General features: G+C 39.1%; 1 protein-coding gene across 1 annotated transcript in view; it reads right to left on the bottom strand.

The window, feature by feature from the left end:
- Positions 1 to 1474: 1474 nt before the first annotated feature.
- LOC117706989 (acidic mammalian chitinase) overlaps positions 1475 to 22465 on the bottom strand; it is a 30451-nt gene continuing 9460 nt past the window's right edge. The window contains exons 4-11 of the mRNA XM_034500236.2: positions 12436 to 12492; positions 11569 to 11734; positions 4119 to 4243; positions 3822 to 3945; positions 3373 to 3558; positions 2473 to 2592; positions 2245 to 2386; positions 1475 to 1808 (exon numbers count right to left, since the gene is read on the bottom strand). Of these exons, the coding sequence (XP_034356127.1) occupies positions 1564 to 1808; positions 2245 to 2386; positions 2473 to 2592; positions 3373 to 3558; positions 3822 to 3945; positions 4119 to 4243; positions 11569 to 11734; positions 12436 to 12492 (1165 nt within the window). The 3' untranslated portion in view covers positions 1475 to 1563. The remainder of the gene's footprint in view (positions 1809 to 2244; positions 2387 to 2472; positions 2593 to 3372; positions 3559 to 3821; positions 3946 to 4118; positions 4244 to 11568; positions 11735 to 12435; positions 12493 to 22465) is intronic.

Genomic DNA, 22465 nt, shown 5'->3' with positions numbered 1-22465 from the left:
AACATGGATGAAACATTATGCTAAATGATCAAAGTAGATCACAAAATGGCAAACACTGTAAGGTTTAGTCAATATTAGACTTTTTAGGGCAGTCAAAATTACATAAGAGAACGAACTGGTGGTTACTGAGGTTGTGTTATGAAAGGAATGCAGCAGAATTACTGGGGCAGGGGTTATTGATTTGGTTTTGGTTTGGTTTTTATATGAAGTTTAAGTTCTTTAAGGTGAAAAAGAATGGTAGTGATGTTTGAACAGTATCAATAAACTGAACTACATAATTAAGAATATTCAATATGACAAATCTCATAGTGATTTTATTAAAACACAACATACAAATGAGGGCAAGGTACTGTGACAAGTGAATGTCAGTTCAGGAGTAGGGACTGCAACTGTCAGTCAGTGAGAGGGCTCTCTTCTACACTCTCCTCTCTTTTTTAATTATCTATTTGAGAATTTTTATACTCTATTTTGATCATATTCACTCCCTCCCCAAGCTCCTTCTAGATCCACCCATTTCCTTACCACTAAACTTTGTGTACTCATGTTTTCAAACCCACTGAGACTCATTTGTGCTGCTTATATACTCTTGAGTTGTGTGACATGTTTAAAGAAAACTGACCCTCTGTCTCCCAAAAGGTATCAATTATCAAGAGTATCTCAGCTAGGGGTGAGACTTCATGCCAACTTCCCTCTCAATGGTGGTATTTGTCCGGCTTGACTTTGTGAAGTTCTTATATATACTGTCACAACTGTTGTAAATTCATACATATCTGCAACTGCTGTGTAGTCTCCAGAAAACACTTTCCTTGTATTTATCCTCTGCCTCTGGGTCTTATAGCCTTCTGAAAATCCCTTCTGAGATGATCCCTGAGCCTTAGAAGGAGAAAGCATGTGATATAAATGTCTCATTTAGGGCTAAGTGTTCCAAGGTTTCTTATTCTTTGTGCCTTGACCAGTTGCAGGTCTTTATGTCAATTATCTACCACAGAAAGAAGCTTCTCTGATGAAGTTTTGTAATGGTGCTAATCCATTTGGAGTCAGTTTGACACTGCTAATAAAGACTTTTGTAAGCCTCTTTGCTAAGCAGGTACTTCATGCTGCAGAGTCCATAGCACAAATCTAGCAACTGCTTCTAATTCTGGTATTACTAGAACAGTTTCAGATCACCAGCAAAATTGACAGAAAGTCATGAATTTTATTCCTCAGCAACCCCAGCAGCATTGCAAATACTACAGAGTCCTTGAGGATGGTCCCTAGGTTACTGATTCATCACCAATATCTAATATCTTCCACAGGTAGAAAATGTATGGTGGTTGGCTCCACCATTTCTCTCTCTCTCTCTCTCTCTCTCTCTCTCTCTCTCTCTCTCTCTCTCTCTCTCTCTCTCTCTCTCCAACCCATGCATACCTGGTATTTCTAAGTGGAGAAAAGTTTTTAACCAAACTATGAAAAATCAAGGACACCCATGTTTTTGTTACCAATTTTATTGCATAACTTTAAATGGAAGCTAGCTAGTGAGGAGTAAAGGGGAGTGCAGAAATTTGGGGAAGAATAACACTAGGTTCATGGCCAGTTACAACACTTACAGCTGGTATCAAAAACAAGCCCTGTCTGACAGTGCTGCTTGTATGTGATTCCATTGATGCAGTTCCAGAAAGCATTTCTGTCATCTGCCACAGGGTAGAGGCCATCTGCTTTGCCAGCACAGAATCCACTGCCTTCAGAGCTTCCTCCGGAACTTCCACCTCCACTCCCACTTCCTGGAGGAGTTGTCACTGGCTCAGAAGGCAGGTCAGGGGATGTACAACCTGAAACATACAAGTAGATAGAGTCAAGAGGTAGGCCTGCTACAGCAGTGAACATGTGGAAGTAAAGAAAACTATGTGCATTATTGCAGAATCTGAATGAAATTAGCTGCAGTCTCACAACTAAAGAGACTGTAAGACATAGCAGAAACTAAGAAAATGTGTAATGTGAATACATGTTGGCATTATCTTGTTTGCTCTTTTGCCATCTAAGTCATTCAAGAAAGACCTAATATGCAATAACAGATATTTTTAGTATCTGGCTATAAGTACCTTTGGAAAAAAATTGGAACAGTTATGAAGTTGAGATATTCCAAGTGATGGACTGGATGTATAAGTGTACTGGCAAAGCTCTCTGTTAATTTTTCTCCAGGAACCTGAGCAAAACATTGAATAAGGAACACACAGAGAGACACTGCATACTTATGCTGTCATTTACCTGCAGTGGGTATACCAAGAGCTTTGTTCAAAGTAGAAGTCAGAGGGAATTTTCCCTGGTCACAGAAAGAACCAGTGAAGTCATCAAGGTCAATGGCCCAGATCATAGCACCTCCAAAATTATTCTGCTTAAGCCACTGAGCCTGTTTAAGAGTAGAGGGTAGAAGGTTCATTTCATTTCCTGATCCTCGGGTCTGTTATGCCAGCAAATCCAAGGAGGTGACCTTACCTTGACACTGAAACTCTTGATATTGTCATAGCCAACCCACTCATTAGCCTTATAGGCATAGGGCACTTCTTGGGGGGCATTCCAGACCTCAGTGGCTCCATTTCTCAGAAATGTGCAAATCTATAAATGTTAAGAGAGTCAAACCCTTCAAAATTAACCCCATGAAAGAGAAAACACATTATTTTCTTTCCTTTCATATCCTCAGTTGGGATTACCTGAATTTTATATTTCAGTTTTGTCTGTAGAAGGTAAAATTGTGTTATTTTCATGTTTGCAGTGATGGAGATGAGACCCAGAACTAGGTAAGTACATGCTCTATCACCCTCACTATATCACATCCTTAGTCTTTGCTCTAGTCTCGTGTGTGTGTGTGTGTGTGTGTGTGTGTGTGTGTGTGTGTGTGTATACTCTACCTTAAAAAGCAAAATGTGTGTGCATGTGTGTGAATGTAGGATCATCCTCCTTCAACTTCCTGAATGCAGAAATTGTGCATATGAGCAAACCAAAACTGCAAAAATCTGTCATGAAAAAACATTGTACAGAATGATACTAATTTTTTGTCCTTCTGAGCTAGAACTTGAGTCCAGAGCTATGGCAATTCTATGTCAATGCTAAACCTCTGAGCTATATTCCTCAAATTGAGTTACTTCTCAAATTCTACATTTTATCCATATTTTAGTACTAAAATTTTGGGATCTATAATAGTGTAAGAAATTTACTTATTTTATTTCATTCTCTATTAATATAAATATCCTTAGTGGTATGGTCTGTTGTTTGAAGGAATATTGTTTGGATTCAGTATAGATGTATAGAAGCATCCAAACTCTTTTCTAAGCTGAACAACTTATGTACAACTTAGGTTGCATAATTCAGAGAACACCATACATCCAATCTACTAACCTCATAGTAGGCCAAGAACCCAGCCTGCCTGGTATAGGGCCCAGCAGGGCCATCACCAGAGGTAGGAGCACCAATTCCAGTATCAGAGGGGTTCCTCAGGGTGAAGGTGTGTCCATACTCTGGGAATCCAACAATGAGCTTCTCAGCTGGGGCTCCATTTTTCTTCCAGTAATTCATTACATAATCCTGTAATAGCAGCAGGTTAGACACAGGACCTGAATAGCCAGTAGCCTGTGTTAGGATCCAGACAAATTATGTGATGTTCATAATGAGTGAATTTATTTATTGGTACTTTATTTTTCAAAAAATTTTGATGAACTTATAGTAATGGCCAAAAGCTTAAGATATTTACCTAAATAAATTAGCCTCTGAACTTGTGTTAGTCTGGAGCCTTATTTTCTATGTGATTTACACCTTCTTCCCCAGTGTGCAGTTTTGTAGGGTCTTACCACATTGAGGTAGGCATTGCTGCCAGTCTCAGTAGGGAGTTGGTAAAGAGGACTGTTCTCCCCAGTGTACCCGTCCCAGGAGCCATGGAGGTCATATGTCATGACATGGATGTAATCCAGGTACCTGAGAGGTAGTAAGATTTAGAATCATTTCTGTTAACTGTTTCTCACATTTATGCAGGCAAAGATACCTTTTTCACAAGTGTGCAGACAAAGTCTCTGAGCACAAGACATCTCAAGAATAAGTACAATGCTTGAAAGCTTCTCACAGACGTTTAGGATAAGGGCACCACTCACAGAGAAAGTTCAGGAATTTCATAGCCAGCCTGGATGTTGGAAATGCCAGCAGCTACAGCAGCAGTAACCATCAATCTGGGCTTGTTGCTCTCAATAGCCTCCTTCTCAAAAGCTTCACGCATTTCCTGCAAAATAAGGCAAGCATGCTTGAAGTTAATTTCACCTATTTAAATAATAATAAATTCATGTTTTCACAGTGTCTTTCTTCTCCAAAGTACTTTCAACTATTTTGTCTGACTTCAATCTATCATATTTTAATAAAGTTAATAGCATAGATGTAATTAAAAATTACAATTATGTAGTATGTGTAGGAGTTAGGAAATTGACACCAGAGTCTTGGAATCCAAGATCTCAGAAGACAGGTCAGAGCTCACTTGTATCACATCATTTTGAAGATACATTCTCTGTAGTATATAGCTTTCACTTATATAGCTTTCAGAGATTTGGAAAGTTGCTTCCATACTCCTTGCAACACAGACATTTCACTCAATGAATTTCTGAATTATCCAATGAGAAGGTGGGAATAGCTGGGTGACAAGTCCAATTCAGTGCCAGATGTTAATTCACCTACATTCTGCATGTGGTGGTTCTAATAGGTATGACCCCCATAGACTTGGATGTTTGAATGCTTTGCACATAGAAAGTGGCACTACTAGGAGATATGGCCTATGTGGAGTTGGTGGAGCTTTGTTGGATAAAGTGTGTCACTGTAAAGAAGGGAGCTTTAAGATATCCTATGCTCAAGCTATGCTCAGTATAGCACCCAGGCTCTCTCTGCTGCCTAGGAATCAAGACATAGAAATTTCAGTGTTTTCTCCAACACCCATGTCTGCCCACATGCTGCTATGTTTCCTGTCAGGACAATAATGGACTAAATATCCGAAAGTGTAAAACAGCCCCAATTAACCATTTTCTTTATAAGAGTTGCCATGGTTGACCCAGGGCCAGAGACAGCAGAGGTGAGACACACACTTCTCCCTGAGATCCATTGCCTGCCTTCTCAAGGATGCCCCAGAAACATCCAGGTCACACTGTACCACACCAATGCCCTGCCTGCCAAGTCTACCTGGAGCATAGTCAGCAGAGATATGCAGCATATTCCCTGAGGTCCACTGTCAGGTCCAAGCCTCTGCCTTCCTCCATTCCCCCAAGGAGTCTTGCTTTAATCAAGAGCATTGAGCCAAGAGATAGTAAAAGGTGGTTAAATTCCAGTGTAAGAACATGATCAACTATAATAGAAAGGACAATATGGCACCATCATAGATCAGCTATTATACTACAGCAAGCCCCAGATATCCTAGCACCACCAAAGCAAAAGAAAGTGACCTTAAACCCAATTTTATAAAGTGGATAGAGCTCTTTAAAGAGGGAATTAATAAATCCCTTAGAGAAATACAGGAGAATGAAATCAAACAGGTAAAGGAAATGAATAAAACTGTTCAAGACCTTAAAATATAAATAGAAGCAATAGAGAAAACACAAACTGAGAGAATCTTGGAACAAAAACTACAATGTAATTACCAATATAATATAAGAGATGAAGGAGAAAATCTCAGGCACAAATAATACAAAAAATTGATGCACTGGTTTTAAAAATGCAAAATCTAAGAAGTTCATAATGAAAAACATCTAGAAAACTTGGGACACTATAGAAAGACAAAACCTAAGAATAATAAAAACAGAAGTAGGAGGAGATTACCAGCTCACAGTTACAGGAAATATCTTCAACAAACTGATAGGAGAAAATTTCCCTAAACTAAAGAAAGAAATCCCTATAAATGTACAAGAAGCTTACAGAACAACAACAAGTATAGTGAACTGAAATAGAAAATCTTCCCACCACATAATAATCAAAATGCTAAACAAACAGAACAAAGAAAGAATATTAAAAGATGCAAGAAAAAAGAACAAGTAACATATAAATCAGACCTATCAGAATTACATATGACTTCTCAACAGAGACTCTTTAGAGCCAGTCTTTTAAGCCAGAAGATCCTGGGCAGATGTCTTGCAGAGCCTAAGAGACCATGGATGCCAGACCAGACTACAATACCCAGCAAAATTTTCAATCACCTTAAATGGAGAAATCAAAAATTCCACAGCAAAACCAAATTTAAGCAGTACCTTTTCACTTATCCAGAACTACAAAGGATATTACAAGGAAAAGTCAAACAAAAGGAGGGTAACTACATCCATGAAAACACAAGAAATAAATAATTTCACATGAGCAAAACCAAAAGGACACACACACACATACACATGCTGCACACCATCAAACTAACAGAAAGTAGCAATCATTGGTCATTAATGTCTCTCAATATCCATTGATTCAATTCCCCAATAAAGAAGATACCAGCTAAAAGAGGGTATGCCTAAACAGAGCCCATCATTTTACTGCATGCAAGAAACACACCACAGGAACAAATGTAGATATTACCTCAGAGTAAAGGGCTGAAAAAAAGTTTTCAAGCAAACTGACGCAATAAATAAGCTGGAGTAGCCCTTCTAATATCTAATAAAACAGACTTGCAAGAAAAAGTAATCAAAAAAATATAGGGGAGGATACTTCATAATATTAAAGCAAAAATCCACCAAGATGAAGCCTCTATTCTGAACATCTATTCTCCCAATGCAAGGGCATCTACATTCATGAAAGAAACATTATTGAAGCTTAAATTTAAAAAAAAAAAAAAAGAAAGAAAATTAGACCTGAAAAATTAGGAAAGTGATACCTTAGCTTGAAGAGGAAACAGGATAAGGTTACAATAAGGCTGCACCAGCAAACTCTAAGTATTAGCTATTTAATGAACTTTACATATTCTAATGTCTATATTAAACTATAGCTACTTAGTGAACTTAACATATTCTAAAATCTACAACCTGCTTAGCACTTGCTAAGTATCTTTATGTATATAAATGTGCTGCATAGCTCAGAATATAGATTTTTTAGACCAGACTATATTTTCTACAGCCAGAGTGGTTGAGTGTGTAGGAAATTCTGCTAGGTGACTCCTGACTAGTCCCTGTGGATCACTTCAACTGCTTCTACCTCTGTTTCCTCATCTGTGCAATGGGGATAATCTTAACCTTCATCTTGTGATGTTGCTGCAACAACTAAATAAAGAAACACAGATTGTTAGGAGCCGCGGCGAGCAGTGATAACATTCTCCATTACAAGATGGCGAGGGCATCCTGTGCTCCCACAAGTAAACAATTAAACTGTGCAGGTGCAAGAGGCGAAAGCGTGCCAAGCCACTGCCCATCCCGGGGCGTAATATGGGATGATGAGTGAACAGCCAATCAGAAGTGAACACGCCACTCTAGGGTGCATATAAGCAGTGCCTTTTCCGGGCTTGGTGTCTTCCACTTCAGCTGATACAAGAATAAAGCCTCATTGTAGTAACTACCCGAACACTGCCTCACGTGTCTCTTTCGCGGGCGAAGGGGACTCAAAAAGGGGCGCAGAACAACAAATGGAAAAACACAGAATAACACCAGAAAATAAAAAGTTCCTGGCAAAATTAAAAAAAAAAAAAGCTTAAATAAAACATCACACAACACACATTGATAGTAGAAGACTTCAACACCCTACTCTCACCAATGGACAGCTTGTTGAAAGACCACAGAACATCTACAGCTGAAAAACAACTTCAGCAAAGTGGCTAGATATAAAATTACCTCAAACAAATCAGTTCAGTTTCCTTCCTTTATACAAATAATAAATGGGCTGAGAAAGAATTAGGGAACAACACTCATCACAATAGTCACAAATAATATAAAATATTTTTGGGTAACTCTAACTAAACAAGTGTAAAATCTGTATGACAAGAACTTCAAGTTTCATAAGAAAGAAATTGAAGACCTCAGAAAATGAAGAGATCTCCCATGTTCATAGATTGGTAGGATTAACATAGTAAAAATGCCTGTCTTACCAAAATTGATCTATGAATTCAATGCAATCTCCATCAAAATTCCAACACAATTCTTCAAATACATGGAAAGAGTAATTGTCAATTTCTTATGGAAAAACAAAAATCCTGGGATAGCAAAAAAAAAATTCTTCACAATAAAAGAACTTCTGGGTGATTCACTATCCCTGACCTCAAGCTATACTACAGAGCAATAGTAATAACAAAAACTGCATGGGATTGGTACAGAGACAGACAGGTTGATCGATGGAATAGAACTGAAGACTCCAAAATAAAACCACACATTTATGGACACTTAATCTTTGACCCAAAAAAGCCAAAAAATATACAATGAACAAAAGAAAGCATCTTAAGAAAATGGTACTGGTCTAACTGGCAGTTAGTATGTAGAAAAATGAAAATAGATCCATATTTGTCACCTTGCTCATACTTCAAGTTCAAGTGGATCAAGGACCTCAACATAAAATCAGATACACTGAATTTAAGTTGGAAAGAGCCTTGAACTCATTGGCACAGGGGGAAATTTCATAAACAGAACTCAGTGGCTCACACTCTAAGATCAAGAGTCATTGATAAATGGGACTTCAAGAAACTGAAAAGCTTCTGTGAGACAAAGGATATAGTCAATAAGACAAATTGGCAACCTACAGATTAGGAAAAAAATCTTCACTAACCCCACATCTGATAGAGAAATCTCAAATGGCTGAGAAGCACTTAAAGAAATGTTCAAAGTCCTTAGTCATCAGGGAAATGCAAATCAAAATGACCCTGAGATTGCACCTTACACCAATCAGAATGGCTAAGATCAAAAAAATCAGATGACAGCACATGTTAGTGAGAATGTGGGAAAAGAGGAACACTCCTCCATTGCTGGTGGGATTGCAAACTGATACAACCACTCTAGAAACCAATCTGGAGGTTCCTGAGAAAATTGGAAATAGTTCTACCTGAAGACCCAGCTATACCACTCTTGGGCATATACCCAAAAGACGCTGCACCATACCACAAGGACATATCCTCCACCATGTTTATAGCAACCTTATTTGTAGTAGCCAGAAGCTGGAAAAAATCCAGATGTCCCTCAACTGAAGAATGGATACAGAGAATGTGGTTCATTTACACAATAGAATGCTATTCAGCTATTAAAAACAAGGACATCATGAATTTTGCAGGCAAATGCATGGAACTAGAAAATGTCATGAGTGAGGTGACTCTGACCCAAAAGTCCATGTATGGTGTGTACTCGCTAGCCAAAAAGTTCAAAATGCCTAGGATATAACCTACAGACTGTAAGAAGTGTAACAAGGAGAAAGGCCCAAGTGAGGAGGCTTCAATCCCACTTAGAAGGTGGAAAGAAATAATCATGGGAGGCAGAGGTAGGGAGGGTCCTGAATGAGAGTTGGAATAGGGAAACAAGATCAGATATGGGGGACAGGAGAAAAGCCCAGAGGGCCAAGAGAGTGAGTAGAAATAAGCAGCTTTGGGGTGGGAGAGGTGGCAGGACCCTCTAGAAAGTACCAGAGACCCAGGAGATGAGAGACTCTCAGGACTCATTGAGGGCGACCTCAGCCAAAATGCCCAACATTGGGGGGATGGACTCAAAAAGTCCACCTTCTGCAGATAGACAGGGCCTCAAGTGGAGGGATGGGATTACTAACCCTCAGTCAAAATTTCTGACCCAGAAGTAGTCCTGTCTGAATGAACTACAGGGACAAAAATGAGAAGAGACTGAAGGAAATTTGGTCCAATGACTGGCTCAACTTGTGATCCATCTCATGGGGAGGGCACCAAGGCCTGGCACTACTACTGATGCTATGATGTGCTTACAAACAGGAACCTCACATTGCTGTCCTCAGAGAGGCCGTGCCAGCAGCTGACTGAGACAGCTGCAGATACTTACACTCAATCGCTGGATTGAAGTCACGCACCCCTACTGTTAAATTAGGGGAAAGTTTGAAGAAGCTGAAAGGGAGAATAACCCCATAGGAAGAGCAGCAGTCTTGACCAACCTAGACCCCAGGGAGCTTCCAGAGATTAAGCTACCAATCAGGAGTCTACATTGGCCAGTCCGAGGCCCCTGGCACGTATGTACCAGAGGACTGTCTTGTCTGGATTCAGCTCTAACTACTGTCCAATCTGCTGTCCCTTCCAGTGTACTCAAGAAACATTTTCCTATTGCTCTGGTGTTAAGGGTCAATTTATTTACTGGCAATTTCTTGCCCAATTTGATAAACCTCATAGATGTCGTGTTTATTACTTCATTTATTTGTCCTTGGAAATCATATACCCTTGCTGTTAAGTTCAGTTGTGTTCTTTGCCATGCCTTCTAGGTTGGTATTCATTCAATTCATTGTGGTAATTGTAGATACTCATATCCAAAGCTAAATTAACCAGGATTATATTATTCTTTCTGTCTATACCAGCAGCACTATAATAAAATTAGTTCTCAAAATTAGAAAAAGATGAATTTTTTTCTATGTCAAACCCAATTCCTGCTATTTGTTCTCTTTATGTCTCTATGTATATTATCTACTTCCATCAGTGCTAGATCCATTGGAACCTTGGTCACCTCCAGCATAACTTACTTCATTGACTTCCTACTCTATCCTGCCTTTGCACTCCTAATTCATGATTCATAATTGATTCCAAAATAAATATTCCAAAGTATACAAGTCTGGTCATATTTATCAATGTGCAAATCTTTCAAAGATTTACATTTTCCTTAGGCAAGTTTAATTTTTAACTTAATGTAAAAATGTGCATGTAACCTGATTCTTGCTGTCTGCATGTTCTCACAGGCTTAAAACTCACTCCATACTTGCTTACATGAAACTGTCTTCTTTTGTGTCATTTCCATCTGCACTGAATTAGATAACACCAAGTTCTCTCAATACTAAGATCCAGCCTCACTTTACCTAGAAAGCTTCTTGTGACCTTGCCCAAGAGAAGAATTATGACTCTGCACTTGCTTCTGGATTCTGTAGACCTTGGATCCTGTGTAGTTTATCACAGAATTTATCAAAATGTGCTACAGTTGCTTATGCTTCAGTTCTCCACCTCAGATGTATATCTTTAACATCAAAACTCTGTCTTACTTTTGGTTTTAACTTTTCTCTAATAACTGGCACAGAGCATTGATTATTCAATAACAGTAGACAGTTTTTGTTTCTTGGACAGACATGGGAGGTATTTATGATACTACCCGTGCGATTTCCAAATTACTTATGCCCTTATGCCTTAATTATTTATCTATATAATGAAGGTCGTGATGCTTAAGGAACCTATATCATTTAGTAAATGTCAAGGTAAAGTGAACTGTGGTTCTAAAACCAGCATGTAGAGTGGTGTGCAGCATATAGGTTGTTCAAGGACTGCATGATATCTAAAAAACTTTCTTATACTAAGATTCCATAATTCTAAAGTCATGTTTGGTTTTATTGTGCAAGTACCTGGTCCTTATTGAAAAAAAGAAAGTGATCTTTCAGTACTATAGGGTTAACATCTTTTCCTGGTTTCCTCACCTTCACCAGGAGAGTGAAGAGACACTTGTCCTCAGGAGGGCTCCCACGTGAGCCTGGGTATTCCCAGTCCAGGTCCAGTCCATCAAACCCATACTGACGCAGGAATTTGATGACTGAGGTAATGAAGGTCTTGCGGTTCTGAGAAGTGGAAACCATAGCAGTGAAACTGAGGGAAACCAAAAAGGTCAGAGTAAGGCCTTGGTGTTCTGAATATACTGGAATAAAAATAGTTTAAACTTCAATTTCTGCCTCACAGTCCTTGACCAGGACCTGACTGAGGACTAAAGTGTGTTCCAGGGCTGTCCTGGTCACTCCTTGCAATCATTAATTACTCTTACCAACCATAGTATCTCAGCATTCACTTTATTTTGCTATTCTTCCCAACTCCTAATTCAAACATTTTCCTAAAATGCTTTTGTTGTTTTGAATATCCAACTAACTTAGTTCAGAGCATCCTGCCTTCAAATATGCCACCAGTTCATATTTACTCAAATAAGTCTTGTTTTGTACACTGGTCTCATTTTCCTTTCTCGGGAAGACAGACCAAAGATATACAGGGTCTTCATCACTTCATCTTATAGCCTTCATATACTTTAAGATTCTTTTTTGAAGTGGGCAGCTAAAGCTCAGAGGATGGTGCCCCAAAACATTCATCCAAATTTATCCATATGAAAGCCAGAGTAGTCAATCTAAAATTTTCTGATAATTATTGATGATCTGACATGGTAACTTATTAAGTAAAGATATTCATTTAATGGATCTCTTTAATATCCAGCTGTAATTTTGAAATATAAAAGAACATGAATTATGCTGGGGTATACTGTTTTTGATAGTAAATGAATGAGTGGCTTTCTAGAGAGAACTTACGGAGCAGTTCCAAAGTTCCAGCCTCCAATTGCCAAGAGTGTTTTCAGTTTGCTGTTCCTATAAAGCAAAAGATAAACAAAGAAATTTTCAAATCCATGGGTCCTGCCATTTAAAACAACATTTCTGTTTATGATATTGACCTTTATCAAATTATTCACAGTAGGATTAATATGATACTATTTACTTAAAAGCTATTTGAGCTATTATTTTTCCACTGCTGAAACATTCTTTACAAAAGCTCTTTATTATTACCATAAATAAGGTCAGGGATATGCATAGAAATCAGAATTGTATAATTGGTTGGGTTTATTGCTAGCAATATTTGTACTACATATAACTTAAAAGACATAATTAGTTCATTGTCCTTTCCTCAGATAAAATGTTACATGTTGCTTAAACATAATCACATTTTATCCTATATAATAATTAATATAAGTTAATTGGAGTATCACTAAAAAACATAGATAGCAAGTGCAAAAAGGACAATGAAATTATATAAAATTAAAGCTTCTACACAGCAAAGGAATAAAGACAATAGAGAAAAGACAATATGTAGATTACATGGTTTGTAGCTGGGTGATATTAATGGTTAACTTTCTCTTCTTGTAGCATGCAGAATACCTCAAAGTACTTTCCAGCATCATGAATACTATGTGCTAGTGGTGAAGCTTCTAGCTAGGCCCCAGTTTGAGTTCTCCATATTTGATGACATAAATCATGATGTACTCAGAAATAGACCCTTACCATTACATTGTGGAAAATAACCAACAGTATTAGCAATATCCTGTGATTTAGGGTGTTGTTTAGGGACCCTTCTGGCCAGTGATTAAATACGGTGTAACCCACTCTTGTAGTTAGAAATTTTATTTGGTGGCATAAGATTTTGAGTTGGGACCAGAAGCTACAACAGCATCTAGAACCTTGGGGAAGATGGCCCACCTACAGACCACTTACATTCCCTCAGTGCCTGCCCAGCCTTCTCCCAACTGCCTTTCCTCTACATGTCATCATATTCTTAGACCACAACTCTGATGTAAGCCTCCTGCCACACCAGAGGCTATGCCACTCATCAGAATCTCAGGTAGGCTGGTTGTGTGTGGACTGCACCACTTTCTCAGTGCTTACCAGGCCCATAACAACCAGTCCTCCTTGTTATCATATGTCAGCGCTCAACTCCAAAGAAGACACCCTGAAGTACCAGAGGAAATAGTAACCCCCAAACAACAGATAGTCTGCCCACCACAGCCTTACTCAGTGCCCTGTAGTCTAGTCCTAGTTATGCCACCACACTCAACATCACCGTATATTGCCTCTAAAATCTGTTGAGGATCACTGGCTGGACCAGAGGCCATGCCTGCCACAAGAACTCCAGGCCCCAACTTGAGTAAAGGCCATCTATTCAACCACAGGCCACTCCAACCAGAAGACCAGAGAGGAAGCATGAATTAAGGGGGAAAAAACACCCATCAAACAAAGATAAACTCAGAAATTAGCACCTAGAGCTAGAATTACCTCCAAAACATATTCCTACAAGGCATTGTAAGAACACAAACAGCAACAGCCAGGATGATGTGTCCGCACCAGAGCAAAGCTAGCCTGCTATGCCAAGCCCAGAATATTTTAGCACAGCTAAAGCACAAGAAAACAACCATAAAACCAACTTTATGACAATGATAAAGATCCCTAAAAGGAAATGGATGAATCCCTTAAAGAAATTGAGGAAATGACAAACAAAAAAAAAATGGAGGAAATGAATATATCCCTTAAAGAAAACTCAAAAAATCAAGCAAACGGTTGAAGAACTCAAATAAAACAGTTCAAGATCAGAAAATGGAAATAGAAGCAATAAAGAAAACAAAAACTGAGGAAATTCTGAAAATAGAAAAAACAAACAGAAACAAGCATCATGAAGAGAATACAAGACATCAAAGAGAAAATCTCAGGAATGGAAGATATACTAGAAAAGGTAAATACATAGGTGAAAAAAATGTTAAATCTAAAATGTTTCTGACACAAAACATGTAAGAAATTGAGGATAGAATAGAAGGGCAAATCTAAAAATAAAAGGAAAAGAAGAAGGAGAAGAAGCAGAAGGAGAGAGACCTCTGCCCAATCTGCTGGTGTGTGGACCCCAGATCCCACCCAAGACATTCTGGAGGCTCCGCGGATCCCACAGCCAGTGTTAGGTAGGAAGACCCACATACTGCCCTGAGCCCATAGCTGGGTGCTGTGAGCTCTCAGATTCCAGCAGATACCCACCCTACCCGCCCTGCGGACTAGCACTCCCCTTCCGCCCTTTCCCGGATCTGAGGCCTGGACCAGACCTCTGCCAGGTCTGCTGTTGTGTGGACCCTGGATTCCGCCTGAGACATACTGGAAGGTCCACTCAACCCAGAGCCACAGAGGAACAACTGAACTCAGAGCATCAGACAACATATCCTGAGATATCCTAGAGGAGACACTGCACCCAGAACAGCAGACACCTAGCTGGACTGCTACCTTGGAGGCACCATATCCTGAGGCACCCTAGAGGTACCACTGTAATCAGTGCAGCTGGAAAAGATCACAGAGACATCTGGACCCCTAGGAGATCAGACACAAGCGAGATAACTGGAAAGGGAGGCTTCAATCAGAGACAGCAAGTACAGGCAGCACTAGAGTTAACCAGATGGCAAAAGGCAAGAGCAAGAACATAAGCAACAGAAACCAAACTTACGTGGCATCATCAGAACCCAGTTCCCCCATCAGAGCAAGCCCTGAACAACCCATCACACCGGAAAGGCAGGATTCAGAATTAAAATCACTTCTCATGACGATGATAGAGTACTTTAAGAAAGACATAAATAACACTCTCAAAGAACTTAAAGAGAACAATGGTAGACAGATAGAAACCCTTAAAGAGGAAACACAAAAATCCCTTAAGGAATTGCAAGAAAATGCAACCAAATGGGAAAAGGAATTAAACAAAACCATGCAAGATCTAACAATGGAAGTAGAAACAATAAAGAAATAACAAAGGGAGAATACCCTGGAGATAGAAAACCTAAAAAAACGATCAGGAGTCATAGACAAAAGTATCACCAACAGAATACAAGAGATGAAAGAGAGAATCTCATGTGCAGAAGATACCATGGAAAACATTGACACAACTGTCAAAGAAAATGCAAAATACAAAAAGCTATTTTCTTAATATCTCTTAATATCAATGGACTCAATTCTCCAATAAAAAGACATAGACTATCAGATTGGATACGTAAACAGGACCCAACATTTGCTACATTCAGGAAACGCACCATTGTGGAAAAGACAGACACGACCTCAGAGTAAAAGGTTGGAAAACAATCTTCCAACAAATGGTCCCAAGAAACAATCGGGAGTAGCGATTCTAATATCAAATAAAATAGTTTTTCAACCAAAAGTAATCAAAAAAGATAAAGAAGGACACTTCACATTCATCAAAGGAAAAATGTACCAAGAGGAACTTGCAATTCTCAACATCTATGCCCCAAATGCAAGGGCACCCACATACATAAAAGAAACTTTACTAAAGCTTAAAGCATACATTGCACCCTACACAATAATAGTGGGAGATTTCAACACCCCACTCTCAGCTATGGACAGATCATGGAAACAGAAACTAAACCAAGACACAATGAAACTAACAGACGTGATGAACCAATTGGACTTAACTGACATCTATAGAACATTTCATCCTAAAACAAAAGAATATACCTTCTTCTTAGCACCTCATGGTACCTTCTCCAAAATAGACCATGTAATTGGTCACAAGACAGGCCTCAACAGATACAAAAATATTGAAATAATCCCTAGTACCTTATCAGACCACCATGGACTAAGACTCGTCTTTAACATGGACAAAAACAACAGAAAGCCCACATAAACTTGGAAACAGAACAATGCTCTACTCAATGATAACTTGGTCAAGGAAGAAATAAAGAAAGAAATTAAAGACTTTTTAGATTTAAATGAAAATGAGGACACATCATATCAAAACTTGTGGGACTCACTGAAAGCAATACTAAGAGGAGAAATCATAGCTCTAAGTACTCACAAAAAGAAATTGGAAAGAGCATACATTAACAACTTGACAGCAAACCTGAAAGCATTAGAACAAAAAGAAGCTAATATACCCAAGAGGAGTAGACAGCAGGAAATAATCAAGCTCAGGGCTGAAATCAACCAAATTGAAACAAAAAGAACTATACAAAATATCAACAAAACCATGAGCTGCTTCTTTGAGAAAATCAACAAGATAGACAAACCATTAGCCAGACTAACCAAAGGACTCAGAGACAGTATTCAAATTAATAAAACCAGAACTGAAAAGGGAGACATAACAACAGAAACAGAGGAAATTTTTAAAAAATCATCAGATCCTACTACAAAGGCCTATTCTCAACAAAATTGGAAAATCTGGATGAAATGAACAATTTTCTAGACAGATACCAGGTACCAAAGTTAAACAAGGAGAAGATAAACCATCTAAACAGTCACATAACTCCTAAAGAAATAGACACAGTCATTAAAAATCTTCCCACCAAAAAATGTCTGGGGCCAGATGGTTTCAGTGCAGAATACTTTCAGACCTTCAAGGAAGACCTAATACCAATCCTCTTCAAGCTATTCCATCCAATAGAAACAGAAAGAACACTACCCATTCGTTCTATGAAGCTACCATTACGCTCATACCTAAATCACAGAAAGACCCAACAAAGAAAGAGAACTACAGAGCAATCTCTCTTATGAATATTGATGCAAAAATACTCAATAAAATTCTTACAAACCAAATCCCACAACAAAACAAAACAATTATTCATCAAGATCAAGTAGGCTTTATCCCAGGAATGCAGGGATGGTTCAATATTCGGAAATCCATCAATGTAATCCACTACATAAATAAACTCAAAGAAAAAAACCACATGGTCATCTCATTAGACACTGAGAAAGCATTTGGACAAAATTCAACATCCCTTCATGTTAAAAGTCTTGGAAAAATTAAGAATTCAAGGCCCATACTTAAACATAGTAAAAGCAATATACAGCAAGCCAGTAGCCAACATCAAACTAAATGGAGAGAAACTTGAAGCAATCCCACTATGATCAGGGACTAGACAAGGCTGCCCACTCTCACCTTACCTATTCAATAGAGTACTGGAAGTCCTAGCCAGAGCAATTAGACAACAAAAGGAAGTAAAAGGGATACAGATAGGAAAGGAAGAAGTCAAAATTTCACTATTTGCAGATGATATGATAGTATACTTAAGTGAACCTAAAACTTCCACCAGAGAACTCCTAAACCTGATAAACAACTTTAGCAACATGGCTGGATATAAAATCAACTCAAACAAATCAGTAGCCTTCCTCTATTCAAAGGATAAACAGGCTGAGAAAGAAATTAGGGAAATGACACCGTTCACAATAGCCACAAATAAAATAAATTATCTTGGAGTGAATCTAAGCAAAAGAATGAAAGATCTGTATGACAAGAACTTCAAGTCTCTGAAGAAAGAAATATAAGAAGATCTCAGAAGATGGAAAGATCTCCCATGCTCCTGGATGGGCAGGATTAACTTAGTAAAAATGGCCATCCTACCAAAAGCGATCTACAGGTTCAATGCAATCCCCATCAAAATTCCAAATCAATTCTTCATAGAGATAGAAAGAGCAATTTACAAATTCATTTGGAATAACAAAAAACCTAGGATATCAAGAACTATTCTCAACAATAAAAGAACTTCTGGGGGAATCACCATTCTGGACCTCAAACTGTACTACAGAGCAGTAGTGATAAAAACTGCATGGGATTGGTACAGAGACAGACAGGATGATCAATGGAATAGAATTGAAGACCCAGAAATGAACCCGCACACCTATGGTCACTTGATCTTTGACAAAGGAGCTAAAACCATCCAGTGGAAAATGGACAGCATTTTCAACAAGTGGTGCTGGCTCAACTGGAGGTCAACATGTAGAAGAATGCAAATTGATCCATTCTTATCCCCTTGTACAAAGATCAACTCCAAGTGAATAAAGGACCTTCACATAAAGCCAGATACACTGAAACTAATAGAAGAGAAGTTGGGGAAGACCCTCGAATACCCAGGCACAGGGAAAAAGTTCCTGAAAAGAACACCAATGGCTTATGCTCTAAGATCAAGAATCGACAAATGGGACCTCATCAAATTGCAAAGCTTCTTTAAGGCAAAGGACACTGTCAACAAGACAAAACCGCAACCAATAGATTGGGAAAAGATCATTACCAACCCTACATCTGATAGAGGGCTAATATCGAATATATACAAAGAACTCAAGAAATTAGACGCCAAACAACAAAATAACCCCATTAAAAATGGGGTACAGAGCTAAACAAAGAATTCTCACCTGAGGAAACTCGAATGGCCGAGAAGCACCTTAAGAAATGCTCAACATCCTTAGTCATCAGGGAAATGCAAATCAAAACAACACTGAGATACCACCTCACACCAGTCAGAATGGCTAAGACCAAAAACTCATGTGATAGTAGATGCTGGCGAGGATGTGAAGAAACAGGAACATTCCTTCATTGTTGGTGGGGTTGCAAGCTGGTACAACCACTCTGGAAGTCAGTCTGGCAGTTCCTCAGAAAATTGGACATAGCACTACCTGAGGACCCAGCTATACCACTCCTGGCCATATACCCAGAAAATGCCTCAACATATAACAAAGACATATGTTCCACTATGTTCATAGCATATGTTCATAGCAGCCTTATTTATAATAGCCAGAAGCTGGAAAGAACCCAGATGCCCTTCAACAGAGTAATGGATACAAAAAATGTGGTACATTTACACAATGGAATATTACTCAGCTATTAAAAATAATGAATTCGAGAAATTCTTAGGTAAATGAATGGAACTAGAAAATATCATCCTGAGTGAGGTAACCCAATCACAAAAGAACACACATGGTATTTACTCACTGATAAGCAGAGATTAGCCCAAAAGTTTGAAACAACAAAGATTCAACTACCAGAGGACATGAAGCTCATGAAGAAGAAAGAACAAGTGAGGATGCCTAGGTCTTTCTTAGAAGGAGTAACTAAATACCCAAGGGAGCAAATATGGAGACAAAGTGTGGGACAGAATCTGAAGGAGAGGTTGTATGGAGACCATTACACCTGGGTGTTCATTCCATGTGCAGTCACCAAAAATAGATGCTGATATGGATGTCAGGAAGGGAAAGCTGACAGCAGCCTGATAAGGCTGTCTCCTTAGAGGTCCCCCAGAGTCTGACATACCCAGAGACAGATACTTGCAGCTATCCATTAATCTGATCAAAGGTTCCCAATGGAGGAGTTAGAGAGTAAAGTGAAGGAGCCTTAAGGGCTGGTGGCCCCATGAGGAAAGCAACAATACCAATCAGCCAGAGCTACCCAGGGTCTAAACCACCAGCCTAGGTGCACATATGGAGAGACACATGACTCCAGCTGTATATGTAGGGGAGGATGGCCTTGTTGGGCATAGGTGGGAGACGAGGTCATTGGTACCTTGAAGGCTGAGCACTGAGTGGTGGGGGGGAATCTGAGGGTGGGGAGGGGGATTGGGGGGTAGGTGGGTAAACACCCTCATAGAAGCAGGAGGAGGGGGGATGGGACAATGGGTTCCTGGGTGGTGGGGAGAATTCGGTAAGAAGATAAAATTTGAAATGTAAATATTGTATCCAATAAAAGAGGGGAATAAAAAAAAGCGGTTAGAACCAACATCCTTAATAAAATGTCAGCCCTCTTTTAAAAAAAAAAACTATCTTGATACTAAAACTTGTTTTAAGAATTGTATATTGCAGAATGATTAGCCTTGGTGTATCTACTCAACAAGCAAGCTGGGCAGACCTGCTCAAACCTCTGAGGTCCGGGAATTCCATCTGGAGGCAGTGAAGACACAGCATCAGAGGATTGTCAATTTGCTCTTCCCCCACTCCTCTTCTAATATCTCAACACCCATAATCAGCTTGAAGAAGCTAATGAAGAGTCAGTGCCCCTATTCCCTGGGCTTGGGGACTGAGGTGGTTAATATTGGGCTGTCTTTCTAGGGAAAAGTAGTGGTTTTGTGGAAATAGAGAGGATTAGCTAGGATTTATTGCATAGCCATAACCTATTAGTAGAAATCTGTATAACTAGTATCAAGATGAAGATATAAATTCTTAAACAGCACCAATTTACTTTGATTACAAATTTTAAGGTTTTCATTGGTATGAGCTTCTTATTTATATAAGAGTGAGATGAATATTGTGGCTCTCATAGGCATTGTATCAGTATAACACATTTACGAATACAAGGCTTAGACCCAGTCCTTCTTTAACTTTTTTAATGGATATGAGATGGTCAGCCTGTGAGTTAAGGGACTATAGCAAATTCATGGCTTGGAGTTTATTGTTAGGGTGTTTTCTATGTTTTATTTAGAAATAGCTGAGTGGAGTTAACAGGCAACAGTCCAGATTACCTTACATGGATAGTTGGTTTTCAAAACATCAGAAATCCACAGAATTGACACTACAAACATTTCTGTATTAATATTCATTTTGATTAGAGATTAGAGATTAATACATTTCTGTATTAATATTCATTTTGTGTAGAGACACTACAAACATTTCTGTATTAATATTCATTTTGATTAGAGAGATCCTGACAGCTTCCTATATTGAATTCTAAGAAGAAATTGAGCATCTTTGGAGTTACTCCAGTTGTGGTGAGACAGCCACTAGACAAGAATTGCCTCTTTCCTTCTACAGACAAATTACTGTCCAGAAAAGGACACACTTGCAGAATAGTCGACTGATTATATCTACCTAGACAGAGTAATCAGCCCTTAATAATTCTGCATCACTAGGTCTGTCAGATGATCCTGGGCCAGAAGGCAGAAGAACAGATGCTCCAACGTTTTGAAGTAGAGGGACTATCCAGGTGTTCAGAGGTCTCTATAAATTGGCTAAGTTTTAGAAGCTATGCTTTGTGCTTCCCACAATTATAGATAACTCAGTCATTCTGGATTTCTGATGGGGTTGAAAACTTGTAGCCTCATAGCCAATCCTGGCTATTTACCTTGAGAGAAAAGATTTGAGTGGATGGTCGTCAGCTGACATTCATTCTAAAGCCAGGTTCAGAACTAAATGTTTCAGTCAGGATAGACGACAGAGGAGCTGGTTAGTCAATAAAATGATGGACTGGGTATTAGGACTATCTTGTACCTCACTGGTACAAATTGGCATAATTATGCTCTAATTGTATTTTGAGAGAAAAGTTTCATTTTAACAGGAAGCGTGATATGTAGGAGGAGCTAAGGTGGGAGGAGTACTGAGAGGAAGAGAAGGAGTAAGAAGAGGAGGAGAAGAAGGAGAGGAGAAGCTAGGTGATGAAAGAGAGAAAGAGGGGGGAGACAGGGAGGCAGATGTTCATGTATCTCCACCAGTCAAAGATAGTGGTTATATCTAGGTTGGGTAGTGGGTTACACCTCTGATTGAACAATACCAAACTTATAAAGCCTATGATTAACATTTTTTTAAAAAATGTATAAATGCAAAAAGGAAAAGGGGGCATGGGACAGGGGTTTTCTAACGGGGGGAAGCAGAAAGGTGATGGCATCTGAAGTGTAAATAAAATATCTAATAAAAATGGAAAAAAAGAAGAAGGGGAAGGGGAAGGAGGGGAAGAAGAAGGGGAAGAAGAAGGGGAAGAAGAAGGGGAAGAAGAAGGGGAAGAAGAAGGGGAAGAAGAAGGGGAAGAAGAAGGGGAAGAGGAAGGGGAAGGGGAAGGGGAAGGGGAAGGGGAAGGGGAAGGGGAAGGGGAAGGAGAAGGGGAAGAAGAAGGGGAAGAAGAAGGGGAAGAAGAAGGGGAAGAAGAAGGGGAAGAAGAAGGGGAAGAAGAAGGGGAAGAAGAAGGGGAAGAAGAAGGGGAAGAAGAAGGGGAAGAAGAAGGGGAAGAAGAAGGGGAAGAAGAAGGGGAAGAAGAAGGGGAAGAAGAAGGGGAAGAAGAAGG

This window comes from Arvicanthis niloticus, chromosome 4 (genome assembly GCF_011762505.2).
Source record: "Arvicanthis niloticus isolate mArvNil1 chromosome 4, mArvNil1.pat.X, whole genome shotgun sequence".
In the NCBI taxonomy this organism is placed as follows: domain Eukaryota; kingdom Metazoa; phylum Chordata; class Mammalia; order Rodentia; family Muridae; genus Arvicanthis; species Arvicanthis niloticus.
This window is presented reverse-complemented; position numbering and strand designations above follow the sequence as displayed.